The 21,509-nt window shown below is 39.6% G+C and overlaps 1 protein-coding gene across 3 annotated transcripts in view; it reads right to left on the bottom strand.

Moving 5' to 3' along the window:
- Window positions 1–21,509, bottom strand: part of LOC127847112 (ubiquitin carboxyl-terminal hydrolase 37-like) — an 82,814-nt gene that overhangs the window by 9,401 nt on the left and 51,904 nt on the right. For all 3 annotated transcript variants that reach the window (XM_052378743.1, XM_052378744.1, XM_052378745.1), the window contains exons 9-18: window positions 15,427–15,556; window positions 12,670–12,890; window positions 10,925–10,990; window positions 10,506–10,637; window positions 9,524–9,688; window positions 8,451–8,519; window positions 7,166–7,238; window positions 5,326–5,445; window positions 2,316–2,394; window positions 337–1,356 (exon numbers count right to left, since the gene is read on the bottom strand). In XM_052378743.1, the coding sequence (XP_052234703.1) occupies window positions 337–1,356; window positions 2,316–2,394; window positions 5,326–5,445; window positions 7,166–7,238; window positions 8,451–8,519; window positions 9,524–9,688; window positions 10,506–10,637; window positions 10,925–10,990; window positions 12,670–12,890; window positions 15,427–15,556 (2,075 nt within the window). The remainder of the gene's footprint in view (window positions 1–336; window positions 1,357–2,315; window positions 2,395–5,325; window positions 5,446–7,165; window positions 7,239–8,450; window positions 8,520–9,523; window positions 9,689–10,505; window positions 10,638–10,924; window positions 10,991–12,669; window positions 12,891–15,426; window positions 15,557–21,509) is intronic.

The following is a 21,509-nucleotide window of genomic DNA, read 5'->3' as shown; positions in this document are numbered from 1 at the left end:
TAAAATTTATGGACCCTTCAAATACAAAACCAAATGAGCCGTGTTCTGAGAAAACTGGGCATAGTGCAAGTGCGTAAAGTGTCGTCCCAGATTAGCCTGTGCAGTCCACACAGGCTCATCAGGGACGAAACTTTCCACTTTTATGGTATTTTTAGTTTCAAGGAAGTCCATCCTTACCAAAAATCCAGTTTAGGCGGAAAGTGTTGTCTCTGATTAGCCTGTGCAGACTGCACAGGCTAATCTGGGACGACACTTTACGCACATGCATTATGCCCAGTTTTCTCAGAATGCAACACAAATTATTGCTAAGAAATAAGAAATAGAACCTTAGCCTACCATCATTGTCATCCTCCATCACTTCCTCCTTTATTGTCACCTCCCTGCCCCCTCCCTTCACCTGCCTTCTCTCAGCAGCCTTCCCTTTGTCCCTCTCTACAGCCCTCTCATTGTCAGACTCTCCATCTGTGTCCTCAAGTTTCTCCCGACACATCAGGTCTGCTTCCTCTCCCATTTTCTCATTCTTGTCATTAGAAAACTGGTCGTTTTCTGCACAGATCTCTTGAGTTTTTTTAGTAATTCTCTTCTTCCTGATCTTCTTGTCCTTGTTTGCTTCGTCTGTAACACTCGCATCATCATTCTCATCTGTAGAAAACTGCCCATTGTCCACACAGATTTCTCGAGTCAGTTTCATCACATGGTCCCCCCACTTCTTTCCCGGTGTATATACTTTTTTGTCCATTTTTGACTTCTCCATCGTGCGGTCTTCCTCTAAAGATTGGCTTGTGTTACTGGCTGCGTCTGCGCTACCCAGATCTGCCACGGGACTTGAATACTCAGGAGTTGCCTTTGATGTAGTGTCCTCATCCTGGGAATCGTCTGTATTTAACAAACTTATTTCACTCTCTGACATACTATGTTCTGCAGATTTGAGGCCTTCTTTATTTATGTGTATGGATCGCAGAGCTGAATACTTTACAGCCTCTGGACCAATATCGTAGGAGCTTGATTTACTGTTTGATAACCTACACAATGTTTCCTCCCCAGAATCATCACATTTTGTGTACTCATGATCACCATTTTTAGTGACATCATCGTTTTCTGCGAACCTGTTTTTACCCTTCACACTATTTACCCTGAATAGGTTTTTGGAAGTCTTATTTTCTCGGTCACTTATGACATCATCCAAACTTGTGTACCCATGTGAACCAGATTTACTGTCATGTGCACCATTTTCAGTGACATCATCTGATAATGCATAGTTGCCGTAGTGATGAGATTCCATCAAACTCTGTCTCATTGCCAGCTCCATTTGTTCTTCAAAGGTCATCTCGTTGAGATTATTGGACTCCACTTTGGCTGCAATACAACAAATAGCAGACAATGAATAGTACTATTAAAGAAGTAGTCAATAAACAGTTCTTTTTATTGGATGGGTGGGTGGGTGGGAGGAATTTAGGGCCCAAATTTGTCCGAATCCCCTGCTGAAAATGCAAGTATTCCTCCCCCCCCCCCCCCCCCCCCCCCGTAACAGCCTTGTATTTCCCCTATGTAGGCTTTATTTATAAAAAGTACACTACATATGGACAAAGATTGACTAAGTTTGAGAGGCATGTCTAATGTGGGATGACACTTTTTGCACATGCATGAAGCTCAGTTTTCTCAGAACAAGCATGTGATTGATCTTTTATAGCAAAGAAGAGTTCAAACATGCAGTTGTGATGATCTGAAAAAACATCATCCCTTCTTGTCATTAAGTTCCCCTCCCAATGGTCTTGCCATCTTTACCCAAAAATTGTAAAAACACACACAGATAAACTAGATAGTTAACAAAGTTTTTTACTATAGCCATATGAGGAAAAATGCTCCACGCCAACCTAAACCATTTGTGAACTCTTCCAAGATATCATTTGGACAAATCTTCTTACCAAGTTAAATTTGGCTTTATGCATGTGCATTAAGTGTCATCCCAGATAAGCCCGTGCAGTCCACAGAGAATGGTCAATTGTTTAGAAGAGACATTGTTGTAACAAAACAATTTAATAAATGGGAAGTGACAAACTGACAGTGGAAATAGACATTTTCAATTGTGGCATATTGGAGAGTCATGAAATCTCCTTGACATGACATTATGTGGAAAATCAGTATATTCAGTAAATCCTATATTTTTTTTCGTTTTTAAATGTTATATTGCAGACTTTCTATGCAAACATTTATTGAAAATGTGATTTCTTGATTGAAGTGGGCCAACGAAAATCAATGGATACTTGTGTCCCAATGATAATACTGGTTTCACAGTAATGAAGATTTGCATATACCTGAATCGTTGCTGATGTCCCTTCTGCTCATCTCCAGGGCGCGCTCTAGGCTATTCTCCTCCCCTAAGTCCTCACTGAGCTGTAACACAAAGTCCTCACTAAGCTGTAATACACACAAAGTCCTCACTGAGCTGTAACATACACAAAGTCCTCACAGAGCTTTAACACAAACTCACAGTCCTCACTGAGCTGTAACACACACTCACAGTCCTCACTGAGCTGTAAAACACACATAGACCTCACTGAGCTGTAACACACACACACAGTCCTCACTGAGTTGTAACACACACACATAGTCCTCACTGAGCTGTAACACACACACTAGTCCTCACTGAGCTGTAACACACACACAAAGTCCTCACTGAGCTGTAACATACACACATAGTCCCCACTGAGCTGTAACACACACAAAGTCCTCACTGAGCTGTAACACACACATAGTCCTCACTGAGCTGTAACACACACACACACACACACAGTCCTCACTGAGCTGAAACACACACATAATCATCACTGAGCTGTAACACACACACATAGTCCAAACTGAGCAGTAACACACACATAGTCCTCACTGAGCTGAAACACACACACATAGTCCTCACTGAGCTGTAACACACACACATAGTCCACACTGAGCTGTAACACACACACATAGTCTACACTGAGCTGTAACACACACACAGTCCACACTGAGCTGTAACACACACACAGTCCTCACTGAGCTGTAACACACACACAGTCCTCACTGAGCTGAAACACACACAAAGTCCTCGCTGAGTTGTAACACATACAAAGTTCACACTGAGCTGTAACACACACATACTCCTCACTGAGCTGTAACACACACAAAGTCCTCACTGAGCTGTAACACACACATAGTCCTCACTGAGTTGTAACACACACACATAGTCCTCACTGAGCTGTAAGTAAAACATAGTCCTCACTGAGCTGTAACACACACACAGTCCTCACTGAGCTGTAACACACACACACAATCCTCACTGAGCTGTAACACACACACATATTCCCCACAGAGCTGTAACACACACACAGTCCTCACTGAGCTGTAACACACACATAGTCCTCACTGAGCTTTAACACACATAGTCCTCACTGAGCTGTAACACACACATAGTCCTCACTGAGCTGTAACACACACACAGTCCTCACTGAGCTGTAACACACACAAAATCCTCACTGAGCTGTAACACACACATAGTCCTCACTGAGCTGTAACACACACACAAAATCCTCACTGAGCTGTAACACACACATAGTCCTCACTGAGCTGTAACACACACAAAATCCTCACAGAGCTGTAACACACACACAGTCCTCACTGAGCTGTAACACACACAAAATCCTCACTGAGCTGTAACACACACAAAGTCCTAACTGAGCTGTAACACACACACACAGTCCTCACTGAGCTGTAACACTCACACATTGTCCTCACTGAGCTGTAACACACACATAGTCCTCACTGAGTTGTAACACACACATAGCCCTCACTGAGCTGTAACACACACACAAAGTCCTCACTGAGCTGTAACACACACATAGTCCTCGCTGAGTTGTAACACACACACAGTCCTCACTGAGCTGTAACACACACACACAGTCCTCGGTGAGCTGTAACACACACACATAGTCCTCACTGAGCTGTAACACACACACACATATAGTCCTCACTGAGCTGTAACACACACACACAGTCCTCACTGAGCTGTAACACACACACAGTCCACACTGAGCTGTAACACACACACATAGTCCTCACTGAGCTGTAACACACACATAGTCCTCACTGAGCTGTAACACACATACATAGTCCTCACTGAGCTGTAACACACACACACACACACACACACACAGTCCTCACTGAGCTGTAACACACACACATAGTCCTCACTGAGCTGTAACACACACACACACAAAATCCTCACTGAGCTGTAACACACACACACATAGTCCTCATTGAGCTGTAACACACAAAATCCTCGCTGAGCTGTATCACACACACACACACCAGGAGCCGGTGATTTCACTGAATACACTATTATAACGCGTCATATTCAAAACAGCTATGTGTCATGGAAAACATTCTGCATGAATGCCAAAAAACAAAAATCTAACACTTTTTTTGAGCTTTCGGGAAGTCTTCTTTACTTAATATAGCATATACCTAATTATCTAATATCATTTCTCTCTGCTAACTGAGCAGTAGCCAATTGCAATTTTTCTTTGCAGCAGTGTTATGATTATAAACCAATCAGGGTCACCACTCTGTGACCACATGTGTATGCCAATACACAGGGGTATAACCAACCAGATTAATAAAACAGAAAAAGATGAATTTTTTTTTTTGGGGGGGGGGCTTAATTAAAGTCTTTTAATTACATTATCACCATCAATTCCCTTCCACAATAACACCACATCTGCGATGTTATTCACCAACCCATATAAGCCGTGATAATAAAGAATAGAGTTAGAAAAATACGTCCAGTTTTTTAATACAAACAGGCTGCGAAAGGTAATAATGTCAAACACAAAATGTTTAACATGAAAAATGACATTGATTAAAGTGGCTAATGCCAAAGATTGACTCAGTATTAAAGCAATTCTTGAATATTCCAGCACAATGAATATTCTTTATTCTTTTACATTAAAGCGATTCTTGAAAACCTAATGTATTCCAATTAAAAGAATATTCTTTATTCTTATATTTAACCCTATACTTAGATACGTTTTTTTCATGCGTTTGGCATCCCTTAGAATGTGAAATTTAATTAGGGAGTTAAAAAATTAGATTCAAGTTTTTAAGGCTTCATTTCACACCCTTAGATACTGATAAGCAGCAAACAGCATAAAACCTGAACAGACTGCGAGTTATTCGCAGGATGTTCTGGTTTTATGCTGTTTGCACATAGCAATGTAAATTTTTCTTCTAACTGGTAAAGGGTAATGTCTATGAATTGTTTGAAGAAAACCGCCCCTTTTTGCTGCCCACCTTTTCCCTGGACTCCTCCTCTCTCAGTGACATCTCTATGGCCTGGGCAATCTCTGGGTCTTCCTCATCCTCCAGGGTGAGAGCCCACGACCTCCCAATGCGCCCGTCCACCTCATCTCCCTGGCAAATAGGCAAAACATTAACCCATTTATGCCTAGCGTCTAGAAAAAGGTCTTTGCAAACATCGTAGACCCAGATGAGACGCTGCATGATGCAGTGTCTCATCAGGGTCTGCGCTGTTTGGTTAAAGGAGTTTCTGTAAGAAATATTCTGAATATAGAAATAAATATACTAGACGTCCCTTATTTTGAAAATAAGTTGATCCAATTTAGAAGGATGGGAGAGTCCACTGGGCATAAATGAGTTAAACAGTTAGGGCTACCAGTGTCATATTTTTTATTCTGCAGACAGAATTTTTTAGCCTGAGAGTTAACCTATGTTTTCTCATGTAGGGGCCACTTGCAATTGTTTCAAGGGTTAATTTAATAAAAAATATTGACTTTGAACGAAACATAGAGAATAGCCATCCTTTATAATGAAGTTGTTATTGAATGCTGTTAAAGGGGCCTTTTCACAGATTTTGGCATTTTTTAACTTATTCATTAAATGCTTTATATTGATAATTGTAAACATTGGATCGTAAAAGCTCCAGTAAAAAATGAAGAATAAAATTTAAAAAAGGAAAAGAACATTGCCCGGAGCAGGTTTCGAACCAGTGACTTCTGGAGTCCTGCCAGAGTCCTGAAGTAAAAACGCTTTAGCCTACTGAGCTATTCCGCCGAGTACACATCTTTGACGTATTTTATACCTTATATAAGCAATCTTCGTAGTTTCACAAATTTTACGACAAAAACAGAACTCTCCAAATTATTCAATCGTTTATTCAAAACGCTTTATAATTTTTAGGTTTAAAAATCGTCAAAAGATGCATAGTAATGGCTATATTAGACCATGGTAAATGTTCAGTATTACTGTTTCCTCACAAATATCATAACTAAAACGAAAATTTGCGAATCTGAAACAACTTTTTTCAATTTTGTCAATTTACCAAAGCGTGAAAAGATCCCTTTAAAAGTGTTAATGGCCAAAATGCTGCTGGTCTAAAGGTGAGTAATAATTGAAATTTCTACATTCATGGTAGCAAAAAGTTATTAAAACTGCTATATAATAAGCTTCATTAAAAGCATATATTTTGAGGGGATATTATTTGGAAAAAAATAACGTTCAGAATGAACAGTAACAAGTTTGATAAGTAAAAAATATTTGACAAAACCCATCTCCAAAAACTACAAAGATAAAAATGCCCCACCAATAGGCAAAATCAACTCAATGGTAAGTTCATTTACTCAGAAGTCATGTGGCATAGTGGTAGTGTTAACTTTTGTTAACCCTTTCCCACTTAGAAGCAAATTGAAAATGGCTATGTGCAAACTCGCAGACTGTTCAGGTTTTATGCTGTTTGCTGCTCATCAGTATCTTAGGATTGGAAATGAAGCCTTAAAAACCTTCAATCTAGTAAGAAAGGTCTTAAATTAAATATAACTTTTAAAAAGACTTCAAACTCGTCAAAATACGTATCTAAGTGGGAAAGGGCTAAGAGGTCCCTGGTTCGAGCCCCATAAAGCGCACATTAGTTGTTTTTTGCATCTGTTACTTTGTTATTATTATTATTTACAACTAGTCCAAACATGACAATTTATATATTTATATGGAGACATTTATCAAAAACAACAACCTAATATGTGAACATGTCCCTTTAAATGATCAAATGATAATCTTTGTTTATCTCAATTTAGTAAGAAGAAGAATATATAATAACACATGTTTTAATAAAACATACCTTGTCTTTTTTATCACTTGCTTCTTCTTTTACAGATTTTGATGAGTCTGCAACGTTGCTTTTGAATCTGTACCTGTGAGAACAGGTTTATATGAATAGAAAGTGTACCAACATGTTAATTATGCATGGTAAGACACCTTTTTCTAAAAGAATTGTTCTTATTTTTTTTTAGATGGCTAGATATGCAATATAATATGTTATTTAAAAGCAAGAAAAGCATTAACATGACAACAGAGTAAGTTTTAAATTTCATGTGGAAGTACTTTAAAATGAACAAGTGTTAGCTTCTCCATATCAAATACTTATGAATGATTTCACCCCATATAAAAGAAACGTACGTTGATTATTGATAATTCAGATACCATCATGTAGCAAACACTTCAGGTACTGAACAAATTCAGAGAACGCTCAATCGATTCTTTACAAATGGGCTCTGAAACCAAAACCTATATGGCGCAGTATTCAAATGTTCAGAGGCACACCCATAAATTACCAAAACTGAGGGGAAAAGGGCCTGGCCTTCAAATAAGGGAAAAAAAATTATCAACAAAACAAAGAAAAAGGGAAAAATATATCAACAGAAAATTTACAATTTGGGAAAAATTGTATGATTTATCAGAAATTCTATTGGGGGAGGGTCCTAGATAAGAAAAAGAAAAAAGCGCTGTGCTCTCATGCTAGTTTCTAAGAATATACAAAATGAAACCATATTAAGGATGTTTATCAGTCAAAGTGTTGAAAGTTGGTGACCCTTAATACTAAGAAATGAAACTACATTAAGTTTTTTATCTTCACTTTTTAAATTATTTAATATAAGCAAGTAAGCTTTCTTGTAAAAAAAACTTTGAAAACTAAAACTAAATGTGTTATATATGAATGTTTAACAACATGTATGCTTATGTTCCACCTTTAAGTGCATGTTCATGATCTTCTATGTATAGTATACATGTACGTATAATATTTGGTGAAAATAAAATGACAGACAAAAACAAATATTAACTGGGCTGGTATTCACAACCCATTCTTAAACTTAAGATTAAAGAAAAGACTTAGAACCAAGAACAATATGCTCTGATTGAATATATACAGGCATCCACTGGTGATTACTGCCATAAACAAAACGCTGTTCACGAAGAATGATGGAGATAGAGGTGGTTAATGACAAGTTTAACTCAGAATTAAAGCAGCATTTGAATATTCAAATTTAAAGAATATTCTTTCTTTTCGGAATAAAGTCTTAAAATTATTTGGTGAAAAAGTGATTTTACAAGGGTACTGGTTTTACCCTGAGTAATCGAGCTTCCTCCTGCTGGCAGAATCTTCCTTAGTAGTGTTCACAGGAGCAATGGAAGTGCTGAAACATGTAAAAATATCTTAGTGTTATGTGTCCAGCTACTGACATGGGGAAATATCCATTAGTGAAACTCCTCTTTAAATGTCGGGACAGACAGGTGACTTAATGTTAACATTTGTATAATGAAAAGGGTGTGGGAAAGATTAGTTTTAACCTATTTAATTGAGCTCAATTGCATAGAAAGCCTAAGGCATATCTGAAAAGCTCTCAAGTCTTTTTCCTGGGCCTAGAACCAGTACTTGTGTCTTTGGAGGAGATCTCAAGTATGATCCCACAATTGGGATGGAACCCGTGACCTCCTGGTCGCTAGCTGAACATGATATCCACAACGCCACTGCGACTTATAGATAGATTGAAGGCACAATAGTAGGGTGCACATACTGCTATCTTTTGATATCCTTCTGGCCATGTCCAACAAAAGAAGTGTGATCAACTTGTCCAATTTGATATAATTTCGCCAAAGAAAACAAAATAAGAAAGGCTTAGAAATTTACTGGATTATGCAAATCCTTATGAAATGTCAACAAACTGGAACCACTTTTCACCCTACCCCTTTTAGTCAGTACCATGTACCTCACAGAAAATACATGATTTGCAAAAGTTTAACATTAATGTATTTGCTTTCAAGACCTATATAAACATACTGAATTGTTAAAAATCCATATCAAATCTGCTGTTGTATACGGTATTCATTTTCCCAATTAAGAAGCACACAATAGACAGATCCCGGAATTCGCTGGAGCTTAGAAAAAAACACATATCACTCAGTACAAACAACGCTGGTCCATTATATCAACCAGTGATAGCTTGATTTAAATAACAACGTTTGGTACGGTGTGTGATTTAAACGAATATGAATGGTTCATCTTTATTTGTACCAGCAGATTAGTAGTTCTTTTTCCAATAGGTCGCTTTTCCAGGATACATATCTCATATATTTTCGATTGAAGTGAGGAACCCCCGCCCCTCATAAAAAAAGGCCCCCCAATAATAAAAAGGCCTGCCTGGATCCAATTGGTGGAAGCTCTGGCAGGAAAGGAGGCATTGTCTTCTCCGTGCAGTGGTGATTGAATGTGAGGAACCGAGGTATGGACACACTCTGTCCCATCTTGGTGTTCTTGGCGATGATCTGACTGTACGAGTAACGCTTCAGATGAAGGATGAACACCCTGCAAGAAACAATGACAATTACTCCAGTAACATTGTTAGAAACCAGCAAACTTGTCTAATGAGTCATATTAACTAAAAATTGGTTTAAAACAGCGGGGGGAAAACAACCAATTTTCAGTCGATATCACTAATTAGAAAAGTTTGCTGGTTTCTAGCAAGGTAACTGTGGTAATGGTTTGAGAAAAAGAATGGATGTGTTGTTTTTTTAACAAAGTAAGTTTCAAGAAGCCTAAGGGTTAGTTGATCCTTTTGAACAGTTTAATTGCAATCTTAGAAAAAGGATAGTTTGTAAATGATGCTCTTTGCATGTGAAGTAAAATGACCACCCAAATAGCAACAGTTCAATAAGTAAAATTATGACAGCATTTGCATAAGGAAATAAAACAATATGTGTTTGTGAAACACTATGTCCCATATATTTGACCTTTGACCTTGAAGGATGACCTTGACCTTTCACCACTCAAAATGTGCAGCCCCATGAGATAAACATGCATGCCAAATATGAAGTTGCTATGTTCAATATTGCAAAATTTATGGTAAATGTTAAAGTTTGATGCAAACCAGCAAACCAACAAACAAACCAACAGACAGGGCAAAAACAATATGTCCCACACTATAGTGGTGGGGGACATAAAAAGCCCTAAGACAATTTTCTTTTCTTTTTTTTCTCACAGATTCCGAAATCAAACACTTCACTGCATAATTATAATGATGGGAAACAAAATTTGATATTTGTTGGTAAGCTATAGAGGGCATTAAAATTGGTCAAAGCAATAATAGTAGTACCAATGTGGCTGATTAACGAAGCCTGCTTACCTTGGCAACCTGGTTATCCTATGTGTGACATCCGACTTCTTGTGTCCACACTTTTCACATGTGTACTCTATTTGCTCATTACGGAAAAACAAGCTTATAGCGTCCTGTAGTGAACGTGGCGTCAATGGGGCTCTGTAAAGGGAATAAGGAAATGGGTTTTCATGTAGTGTTGTTTATTGGTAAAATACAACAACATGAAGTTCTGATTGCAGGAAATTAACAAACAAGGGCCAGAGTGCTAACAGATAAATTGTCAAACACAAGGATTCAATTACAATCACTTGTCAATTGACTGATGAATAATGATGATAAGAAAATTATTTTGATTATGACATGACACAACAGCTTTTCAGTGTATATATTTATAACAGATTTAATAGAAAATGGCTTATTAATGCTAATTTAAGGATGCGACTCACTTCTGTCTAGGGACATCCAATGAAATGTCATGGAACTGCTCTTCCTTGCTAACTTGCTCTCCACATCTGAAACAACGCAACCTCTACAATGATTATTTTGTTCAACATTCATACAAACTCAATCAAGCATGTGTGTGAATACTGTAAGGCCCTGGAGTATTCATTAACTTGTTTATTGTCTGTTATTTCATAATGTAAACAAACTGTTATTGTTTAAATTATCATTTACTCAACCATTACACTATCCCATACACAAGATTATGGTTGAAGTGTTTAATTGTTATATTAACTGATAGAGTAATCATTTAAATATGTTTTATCTAATGATTATAAACAGAACTTGAATTCCAAAACTTACTGTCAATTTCCGAACTTCAAGGAAGCTAGTCCAACCGTCATCTTGCAATGACTATTGGTTATATTCATTTCTAAGTGACTTAACATTGTATAATTATAATAATACGACTATAAGTTACTTTAAGACACTATTTTATAGTCATTAAATGTTTATATATGTTGTTATTTGTGTTAAATTCGCCAATCCTAAAAAGCACTTTTCAGGTTTTGAAATATTTCCGATATATTGTACCGTAATATTTCTTCTCTGTCATAACTGCATTTATGTTTAGGTCAGAGAGAAGTTTATTTGTTTATTATTAGATGTAGAATGTTTTGCTCATCTATATATGCTCCTAAAATGTTTTTGTTAGTTAAAATATAATTTTATTATTGAATGTTTGCCGCTATAGAACTTTGTTTAGGATTTAGGATTCTTTAATGCATTTGATTGGTTGTCGCAATCCTAAGTCGTTATGATTGGCTTAGCCAAATTCGTAAGACATTTTCATTGGTTGGTGCGCAGAATCACGCAGAATCCTAAATCCTAAGTTCTTAGCGACAGGTATAAATAGGGCAGATAAACAACTTTTGGCATCTATCTGTCATGATCAGTTCATATCACTTTTTGAAAGTTCCTGTAAAATCTATTTATCCCTTCATTTAAAATTACAGTACTATAAATTTGTATGGCGTCATTTACCATTCCAAAGATGGTAAGCCTTATTTTGTCTGATTAAATGAGCGCTTTGTTAGGAACTCCAGAGAACTTTAATTTATTATGAAAGTTTATCGGCATTATTAAACTTGTAATACTGTTCAATGATATTTTGTTTATATGAGTACTGATGCATATGGAATAATTTAAATATCTATTAAAACAAGAGTTTGAAACCATGAAACTTTGTTCTTCACATTATTGAAAGTGCCATCCTGACATGGGCACTTGGAAGGCAATGAAGAAGGTTAACATTGCCCGTACCTAAGGGTGGGGTATACTACAATACCAAGTTAATGCATCAATGTAAAATATTGTCCCAGATTAGCATAAGCATTTTCATCCAGAACAACACATTTTTATGATACAGCGGAAGAAGCAAACCCGATGTGCCAACCACTATCACATTTCAGGGGTTTTCTGAGACCTAGGGCTAAAAGCCCTTACCATCAAATAAGGGCGCAAACATTATTATTAAAACTACATTATGTGACATCTTTTATGCAATATAACTAATAAGGCAATGAATTATCTAGAAGTAAGTCTCTTTTTGGGAAATTAAAAGAAATTTTCTGGTTTCTTTCTACAATGGTTCAACAGCTGACAGTTTCAGATATGAGATTTAAAGTTATTTGAAAAGTATCGACATGTTACAGACCAAAGAGACAAGAAACATGAAACTGTCACTTACTCCATACAAGTCAACGTGTGGAGAACCTCAAATTCAAAGTTTACAGTAATAGGGTTGTTTCCAGAAAACATCGGCAAGTTTTGATCCCCCACTGTGTCTGCTCCACTGGCACCGTGATCCCCCACCGTGACCTCCTTGCAGGGGGTGGGTGTCGCCTTGGAGAGTTTGATTATCTCCTCCTTGAGCTGATCCAACACCTGACACAGGAACTCGTGGGCGTCCTGAGTACACAAGTAGAAAATATAGGTGAGGCAGAAAGTGTCATCCTTAATAAGCCTGTGCTAACTGCACAGGCTAATCTGGCATGACACTTTACACACACGCATTATTCCAAAGAAGCCTCAGGGAATTGCACAGGCTAACCTGATGCTTCTGTTAACGCACATGCATTTAGCCACAGATGCCTGTGCTAACTGCACAGGCTTATCTGGGACAACACTTTACACACGCATTCATTCTCAGTTTTTATTCCAGACAAACACATCTTAGTTCTAACTTTGTGACTTTTCAAGAATTTTTATTGACAACCCTTTAATTTTCATCATGTATAGCAGACTTGGGGAAATTGGAAAAAATATGCCAGTCAGCCGGACAGGCATTTCAGAAAATGTGCCGGTCTGGAGAAAATTTAGCCGGACCGAAAAAACAACATAAAAACGACATATTGGATGATGATCATCCAACGAAATATGTAACAGGGCATCTTATTGGTCAAACTATACTTAACTGACCAATTATATCCATTTAGGCGTAAAAACAACGTAAACTAAAGTAACAAGAAGTATCGAAAATAAAATTGTGGTTAACAGACACTAACTTGAACAATGTAAAAATTAAAATGATAACATTTTTGGAGACCAATGACGAGTGGATATTATAAAACTATCACTAGAACATTGTTTATATTTAATAAACAACCTTTTTAAAGCCATGCTTCATGTAAAAATGCATATCCTTATCTACTCGAAAAATATGTCAAAGCTATCAAGATATTTTTTGTAAGAACGCAGTTGCCGATTTTGTGACTGAGTTTGAAGTAGGTGTTGTGCAACCAGTCGGATTTGCTTATTGTTCGTAACAAACTTATTGCAAACATAAAAACAATGAGCGATTTCACTTTCATGATGTAGAAAGGGGCTTGCTCTTCGAATTTTCAACTTAAAAAAAAAATATTTCTAAATACCGGGGATATATTGTTTGCATTCATTTCATATTTTGCTGGCCGCCAGGACCGACATTCTTGTTAAGCCTGTCGGACCAAATGGAAATCTGCCAGTCAGGACCGGCAATTTCGCCAAGCCTGGTATAGAGTATAGTCTTCAAATCATTAATATAGGATTAACAGTACTTTTATGCCAGTTTCACCAGCTTTTCAACAACGAACAAGGGACAAAATTTTCACAAAACCAGGTTTTCATTGTGAAAAAAAATCTGATAAAGGGAGAAAACTCAAACTGAACTTTTGAAATGAACAAACAAAATTAACCCCCTTTGTAAGTTTGTTTTAAAAAAAAAATCTATTTTTAGTCGTGGCGACCTTGACATTGAAGATAATGACGTGATTCTTTCGTGCGACACACCGTCCCATGATGGTGAACAAATGTGCCAAATGATTTTAAAATCTCACAATGAATGACATAGTTATGGCCAGGACAAGCTCATTTATGGCCATTTTTGACCTTTGAACTCAAAGTGTGACCTTGACCTTGGAGATATCGACGTAATTATTTCGCGTGACACACCGTCCAATGATGGTGAACAAATGTGCCAAATTATTTTAAAATCTGACAATGAACGACATAGTTATGGCCCCGACAAGCTTGTTCCGCCCGCCCGCCCGCCCGCCAGCCAGCCAGCCAGCCAGCCAGCCAGCCCGCCCGCATTCGCCAATCTAATAACCATTTTTTTCCTTCGGAAAACCTTGTTAAAAAGCCTCAAACCGTTTATGAGTTTTACCCATAAACAAATTCCACTTTTTAATTTTTTGCTATTGTTTCAAGTACAAACATTATCCCTTAATTAAGATTTAAAAAAATATTTGCCAGTCAAGAAAGTTATTTTAAAAGTTTAATTGGGCAAACATATTTTACTCTGCAAAGCCTTTTTTCCATGAAAAAAATTGACAAGTAACGATTTAGCTATATATTCACGAGGATAACAAAACACTAAAACATTCAATTACATAACACAGTTAACTCTCAATAGAGATCAACATGTCGACATCATCAGCTTTCCAATTGAAGTTTTGATAGAAAGCTTTTGAGGAGAATTACCATCAACATACCACAGGGATTGCATGACATTGTTGCCTTCTTTTTAATTGACAAAATACTGAAGTGTGGAACTTGATTTAATATTTGCATCATTTATACCTTTTTAACAGTAAACAGTAAACAATTATAGGCACAAAATTTATTGATTAAAGCTCAATACAGAAGGCAAAATGATGACGTTTAAGGAGTAGTTGCTGGTTGTAAAAGTGAAACTCAATCGAATTCGGTAATTTTAAAACTTCCATTCGCATATTTAGTTGAACAAATTAACTAACAAACATGTTTTTTTATGATACAATCCTCCAACAAAATTGCCATTTACCCTTATACAATTTCTGCCCCTTTCAGTTTTGTGATGAATTATAACCAACAAGAAAAGCTAGCAGCTTTTCCCGATGAACCCGTATGAAGAAAACGCTTAAATTTAACTTTAACACTTTTGCGGGTATTTGGCTGAAATAAATGTGTTAAAACCGATGCTTACGTGCTGCCCATATCCCGAGAACCTCTTGGCCGTGCTAGAGATGGCGCTCTTTAGACGCCTCAGGTACTCCTTCTTGGCGAGGTCGCTGGCAGTCTGGTTCCTCCTCACGTACATCAGCCTCACCAGGGCACTAGGGTCGAAGTGCAGAATAGAGAACAAGTAGAATCAGGGTCGGGATGCAAAATAGAGAACAAGTAGCATCAGGGTCGTGGTGCAGAATAGAAAACAAGTAGCATAAGGGTCGTGGTGCAGAATAGAGAACAAGTAGCATCACGGTCCGGATGCAAAATAGAGAACAAGTAGCATCAGGGTCGTGGTGCAGAATAGAGAACAAGTAGCATCAGGGTCGTGGTGCAGAATAGAGAACAAGTAGCATCAGGGTCGTGGTGCAGAATAGAGAACAAGTAGCATAAGGGTCGTGGTGCATAATAGAGAACAAGTAGCATCAGGGTCAAAGTAGCATCAGGGTTGTGGTGCAGAATAGAGAACAAGTAGCATCAGGGTCGAGGTGCAGAATAGAGAACAAGTAGCATCAGGGTCAAGGTGCTGAATAGAGAACAAGTAGAATCAGGGTCAAGGTGCAGAATAGAGAACAAGTAGCATCAGGGTCGAAGTGCAGAATAGAGAACAAGTAGCATCAGGGTCAAGGTGCAGAATAGAGAACAAGTAGCATCAGGGTCGGGGTGAAGAATAGAGAACAAGCAGCATCAGGGTCTAGATGCAGAATAGAGAACAAGTAGCATCAGGGTCTAGGTGCAGAAATAGAGAACAAGAAGCATCAGGGTTGAGGTGCAGAATAGAGAACAAGTAGCATCAGGGTCTAGGTGCAGAATAGAGAACAAGTAGCATCAGGGTCGAGGTGCAGAATAGAGAACAAGTAGAATCTGGGTCTAGGTGCAGAATAGAGAACAAGTAGCATCACGGTCCGGATGCAAAATAGAGAACAAGTAGCATCAGGGTCGTGATGCAGAATAGAGAACAAGTAGCATCAAGGTCGTGGTGCAGAATAGAGAACAAGTAGCATCTGGGTCAAGGTGCTGAATAGAGAACAAGTAGCATCAGGGTTGTGGTGCAAAATAGAGAACAAGTAGCATCAGGGTTGTGGTACAAAATAGAGAACAAGAAGCATCAGGGTCGAGGTGCAGAATAGAGAACAAGTAGCATCAGGGTCAAGGTGCTGAATAGAGAACAAGTAGCATCAGGGTCGAGGTGCAGAATAGAGAACAAGTAGCGTCAGGGTTGTGGTGCAAAATAGAGAACAAGTAGCATCAGGGTCGAGGTGCAAAATAGAGACCATGTAGCATCAGGGTCGAGGTGCTGAATAGAGAACAAGTAGCATCAGGGTCAAGGTGCTGAATAGAGAACAAGTAGCATCAGGGTCAAGGTGCAGAATAGAGAACAAGTAGCATCAGGGTCAAGGTGCTGAATAGAGAACAAGTAGCATCAGGGTCAAGGTGCAGAATAGAGAACATGTAGCATCCGGGTCAAGGTGCAGAATAGAGAACAAGTAGCATCAGGGTCAAGGTGCTGAATAGAGAACAAGTAGCATCAGGGTCAAGGTGCAGAATAGAGAACAAGTAGCATCAGGGTCAGGGTGCTGAATAGAGAACAAGTAGCATCAGGGTCAAAGTAGCATCAGGGTTGTGGTGCAGAATAGAGAACAAGTAGCATCAGGGTCGAGGTGCAGAATAGAGAACAAGTAGCATCAGGGTCAAGGTGCTGAATAGAGAACAAGTAGAATCAGGGTCAAGGTGCAGAATAGAGAACAAGTAGCATCAGGGTCGAAGTGCAGAATAGAGAACAAGTAGCATCAGGGTCAAGGTGCAGAATAGAGAACAAGTAGCATCAGGGTCGGGGTGAAGAATAGAGAACAAGCAGCATCAGGGTCTAGATGCAGAATAGAGAACAAGTAGCATCAGGGTCTAGGTGCAGAAATAGAGAAGAAGAAGCATCAGGGTTGAGGTGCAGAATAGAGAACAAGTAGCATCAGGGTCTAGGTGCAGAATAGAGAACAAGTAGCATCAGGGTCGAGGTGCAGAATAGAGAACAAGTAGAATCTGGGTCTAGGTGCAGAATAGAGAACAAGTAGCATCAGGGTCAGGGTGCAGAATATAGAACAAGAAGCATCAGGGTCGAGGTGCAGAAAAGAGAACAAGTAGCATCAGGGTCAGGGTGCAGAATATAGAACAAGTAGCATCAGGGTCGTGGTGAAGAATAGAGAACAAGTAGACTCAGGGTCGAGGTGCAGAATAGAGAACAAGTAGCATCTGGGTCAAGGTGCAGAATATAGAATAAGTAGCATCAGGGTTGTGGTGCAGAATAGAGAACAAGTAGCATCAGGGTCAAGGTGCTGAATAGAGAACAAGTAGCACCAGGGTTGCGGTGCAGAAAAGAGAACAAGTAGCATCAGGGTCAAGGTGCAGAATATAGAATAAGTAGCATCAGGGTCGAGGTGCAGAAAAGAAAACAAGTAGCATCAGGGTCAAGGTGCAGAATAGAGAATAAGTAGCATCAGGGTCGAGGTGCAGAAAAGAGAACAAGTAGCATCAGGGTCAAGGTGCAGAATAGAGAACAAGTAGCATCTGGGTCAAGGTGCAGAATATAGAATAAGTATCATCAGGGTCGAGGTGCAGAAAAGAGAACAAAGAGCATCAGGGTCGGGGTGCAGAATAGAGAACAAGTAGCATCAGGGTCAAGGTACAATAGAGAACATGTAGCATCAGGGTCAAGGTGCAGAATAGAGAACAAGTAGCATCAGAGTCAAGGTGCTGAATAGAGAACAAGTAGCATCAGGGTCAAGGTGCAGAATAGAGAACAAGTAGCATCAGGGTCAAGGTGCAGAATAGAGAACAAGTAGCATCTGGGTCAAGGTGCTGAATAGAGAACAAGTAGCATCAGGGTTGTGGTGCAAAATAGAGAACAAGTAGCATCAGGGTTGTGGTACAAAATAGAGAACAAGAAGCATCAGGGTCGAGGTGCAGAATAGAGAACAAGTAGCATCAGGGTCAAGGTGCTGAATAGAGAACAAGAAGCATCAGGGTCAAGGTGCAGAATAGAGAACAAGTAGCATCAGGGTTGTGGTGCAAAATAGAGAACAAGTAGCATCAGGGTCAAAGTAGCATCAGGGTTGTGGTGCAGAATAGAGAACAAGTAGCATCAGGGTCGAGGTGCAGAATAGAGAACAAGTAGCATCAGGGTCAAGGTGCTGAATAGAGAACAAGTAGAATCAGGGTCAAGGTGCAGAATAGAGAACAAGTAGCATCAGGGTCGAAGTGCAGAATAGAGAACAAGTAGCATCAGGGTCAAGGTGCAGAATAGAGAACAAGTAGCATCAGGGTCAGGGTGAAGAATAGAGAACAAGCAGCATCAGGGTCTAGGTGCAGAATAGAGAACAAGTACCATCAGGGTCTAGGTGCAGAAATAGAGAACAAGAAGCATCAGGGTTGAGGTGCAGAATAGAGAACAAGTAGCATCAGGGTCTAGGTGCAGAATAGAGAACAAGTAGCATCAGGGTCGAGGTGCCGAATAGAGAACAAGTAGAATCTGGGTCTAGGTGCAGAATAGAGAACAAGTAGCATCAGGGTCAGGGTGCAGAATATAGAACAAGAAGCATCAGGGTCGAGGTGCAGAATAGAGAACAAGTAGAATCTGGGTCTAGGTGCAGAATAGAGAACAAGTAGCATCAGGGTCAGGGTGCAGAATATAGAACAAGAAGCATCAGGGTCGAGGTGCAGAAAAGAGAACAAGTAGCATCAGGGTCAGGGTGCAGAATATAGAACAAGTAGCATCAGGGTCGTGGTGAAGAATAGAGAACAAGTAGACTCAGGGTCGAGGTGCAGAATAGAGAACAAGTAGCATCTGGGTCAAGGTGCAGAATATAGAATAAGTAGCATCAGGGTTGTGGTGCAGAATAGAGAACAAGTAGCATCAGGGTCAAGGTGCTGAATAGAGAACAAGTAGCACCAGGGTTGCGGTGCAGAAAAGAGAACAAGTAGCATCAGGGTCAAGGTGCAGAATATAGAATAAGTAGCATCAGGGTCGAGGTGCAGAAAAGAAAACAAGTAGCATCAGGGTCAAGGTGCAGAATAGAGAATAAGTAGCATCAGGGTCGAGGTGCAGAAAAGAGAACAAGTAGCATCAGGGTCAAGGTGCAGAATAGAGAACAAGTAGCATCTGGGTCAAGGTGCAGAATATAGAATAAGTATCATCAGGGTCGAGGTGCAGAAAAGAGAACAAAGAGCATCAGGGTCGGGGTGCAGAATAGAGAACAAGTAGCATCAGGGTCAAGGTACAATAGAGAACATGTAGCATCAGGGTCAAGGTGCAGAATAGAGAACAAGTAGCATCAGAGTCAAGGTGCTGAATAGAGAACAAGTAGCATCAGGGTCAAGGTGCAGAATAGAGAACAAGTAGCATCAGGGTCAAGGTGCAGAATAGAGAACAAGTAGCATCTGGGTCAAGGTGCTGAATAGAGAACAAGTAGCATCAGGGTTGTGGTGCAAAATAGAGAACAAGTAGCATCAGGGTTGTGGTACAAAATAGAGAACAAGAAGCATCAGGGTCGAGGTGCAGAATAGAGAACAAGTAGCATCAGGGTCAAGGTGCTGAATAGAGAACAAGAAGCATCAGGGTCAAGGTGCAGAATAGAGAACAAGTAGCATCAGGGTTGTGGTGCAAAATAGAGAACAAGTAGCATCAGGGTCAAAGTAGCATCAGGGTTGTGGTGCAGAATAGAGAACAAGTAGCATCAGGGTCGAGGTGCAGAATAGAGAACAAGTAGCATCAGGGTCAAGGTGCTGAATAGAGAACAAGTAGAATCAGGGTCAAGGTGCAGAATAGAGAACAAGTAGCATCAGGGTCGAAGTGCAGAATAGAGAACAAGTAGCATCAGGGTCAAGGTGCAGAATAGAGAACAAGTAGCATCAGGGTCAGGGTGAAGAATAGAGAACAAGCAGCATCAGGGTCTAGGTGCAGAATAGAGAACAAGTACCATCAGGGTCTAGGTGCAGAAATAGAGAACAAGAAGCATCAGGGTTGAGGTGCAGAATAGAGAACAAGTAGCATCAGGGTCTAGGTGCAGAATAGAGAACAAGTAGCATCAGGGTCGAGGTGCCGAATAGAGAACAAGTAGAATCTGGGTCTAGGTGCAGAATAGAGAACAAGTAGCATCAGGGTCAGGGTGCAGAATATAGAACAAGAAGCATCAGGGTCGAGGTGCAGAAAAGAGAACAAGTAGCATTAGGGTCAGGGTGCAGAATATAGAACAAGTAGCATCAGGGTCGTGGTGAAGAATAGAGAACAAGTAGACTCAGGGTCGAGGTGCAGAATAGAGAACAAGTAGCATCTGGGTCAAGGTGCAGAATATAGAATAAGTAGCATCAGGGTTGTGGTGCAGAATATAGAACAAGTAGCATCAGGGTCAAGGTGCTGAATAGAGAACAAGTAGCACCAGGGTTGCGGTGCAGAAAAGAGAACAAGTAGCATCAGGGTCAAGGTGCAGAATATAGAATAAGTAGCATCAGGGTCGAGGTGCAGAAAAAAAAACAAGTAGCATCAGGGTCAAGGTGCAGAATAGAGAATAAGTAGCATCAGGGTCGAGGTGCAGAAAAGAGAACAAGTAGCATCAGGGTCAAGGTGCAGAATAGAGAACAAGTAGCATCTGGGTCAAGGTGCAGAATATAGAATAAGTATCATCAGGGTCGAGGTGCAGAAAAGAGAACAAGTAGCATCAGGGTCAAGGTGCAGAATAGAGAATAAGTAGCATCAGGGTCAAGGTGCAGAAAAGAGAACAAGTAGCATCAGGGTCAAGGTGCAGAAAAGAGAACAAGTAGCATCTGGGTCAAGGTGCAAAATATAGAATAAGTAGCATCAGGGTCGAGGTGCAGAAAAGAGAACAAGTAGCATCAGGGTCAGGGTGCAGAATATAGAACAAGTAGCATCAGGGTCGGGGTGAAGAATAGAGAATAAGTAGCATCAGGGTTGGGGTGAAGAATAGAGAACAAGTAGCATCAGGGTCGAGGTGCAGAATAGAGAATAAGTAGCATCAGGGTCAAGGTGCTGAATAGAGAACAAGTAGCATCAGG

Source organism: Dreissena polymorpha, chromosome 10, assembly GCF_020536995.1.
Source record: "Dreissena polymorpha isolate Duluth1 chromosome 10, UMN_Dpol_1.0, whole genome shotgun sequence".
NCBI lineage: Eukaryota > Metazoa > Mollusca > Bivalvia > Myida > Dreissenidae > Dreissena > Dreissena polymorpha.
The sequence above is the reverse complement of the archived record's forward strand: the minus strand, read 5'-3'. Positions and strand labels throughout refer to the sequence as shown.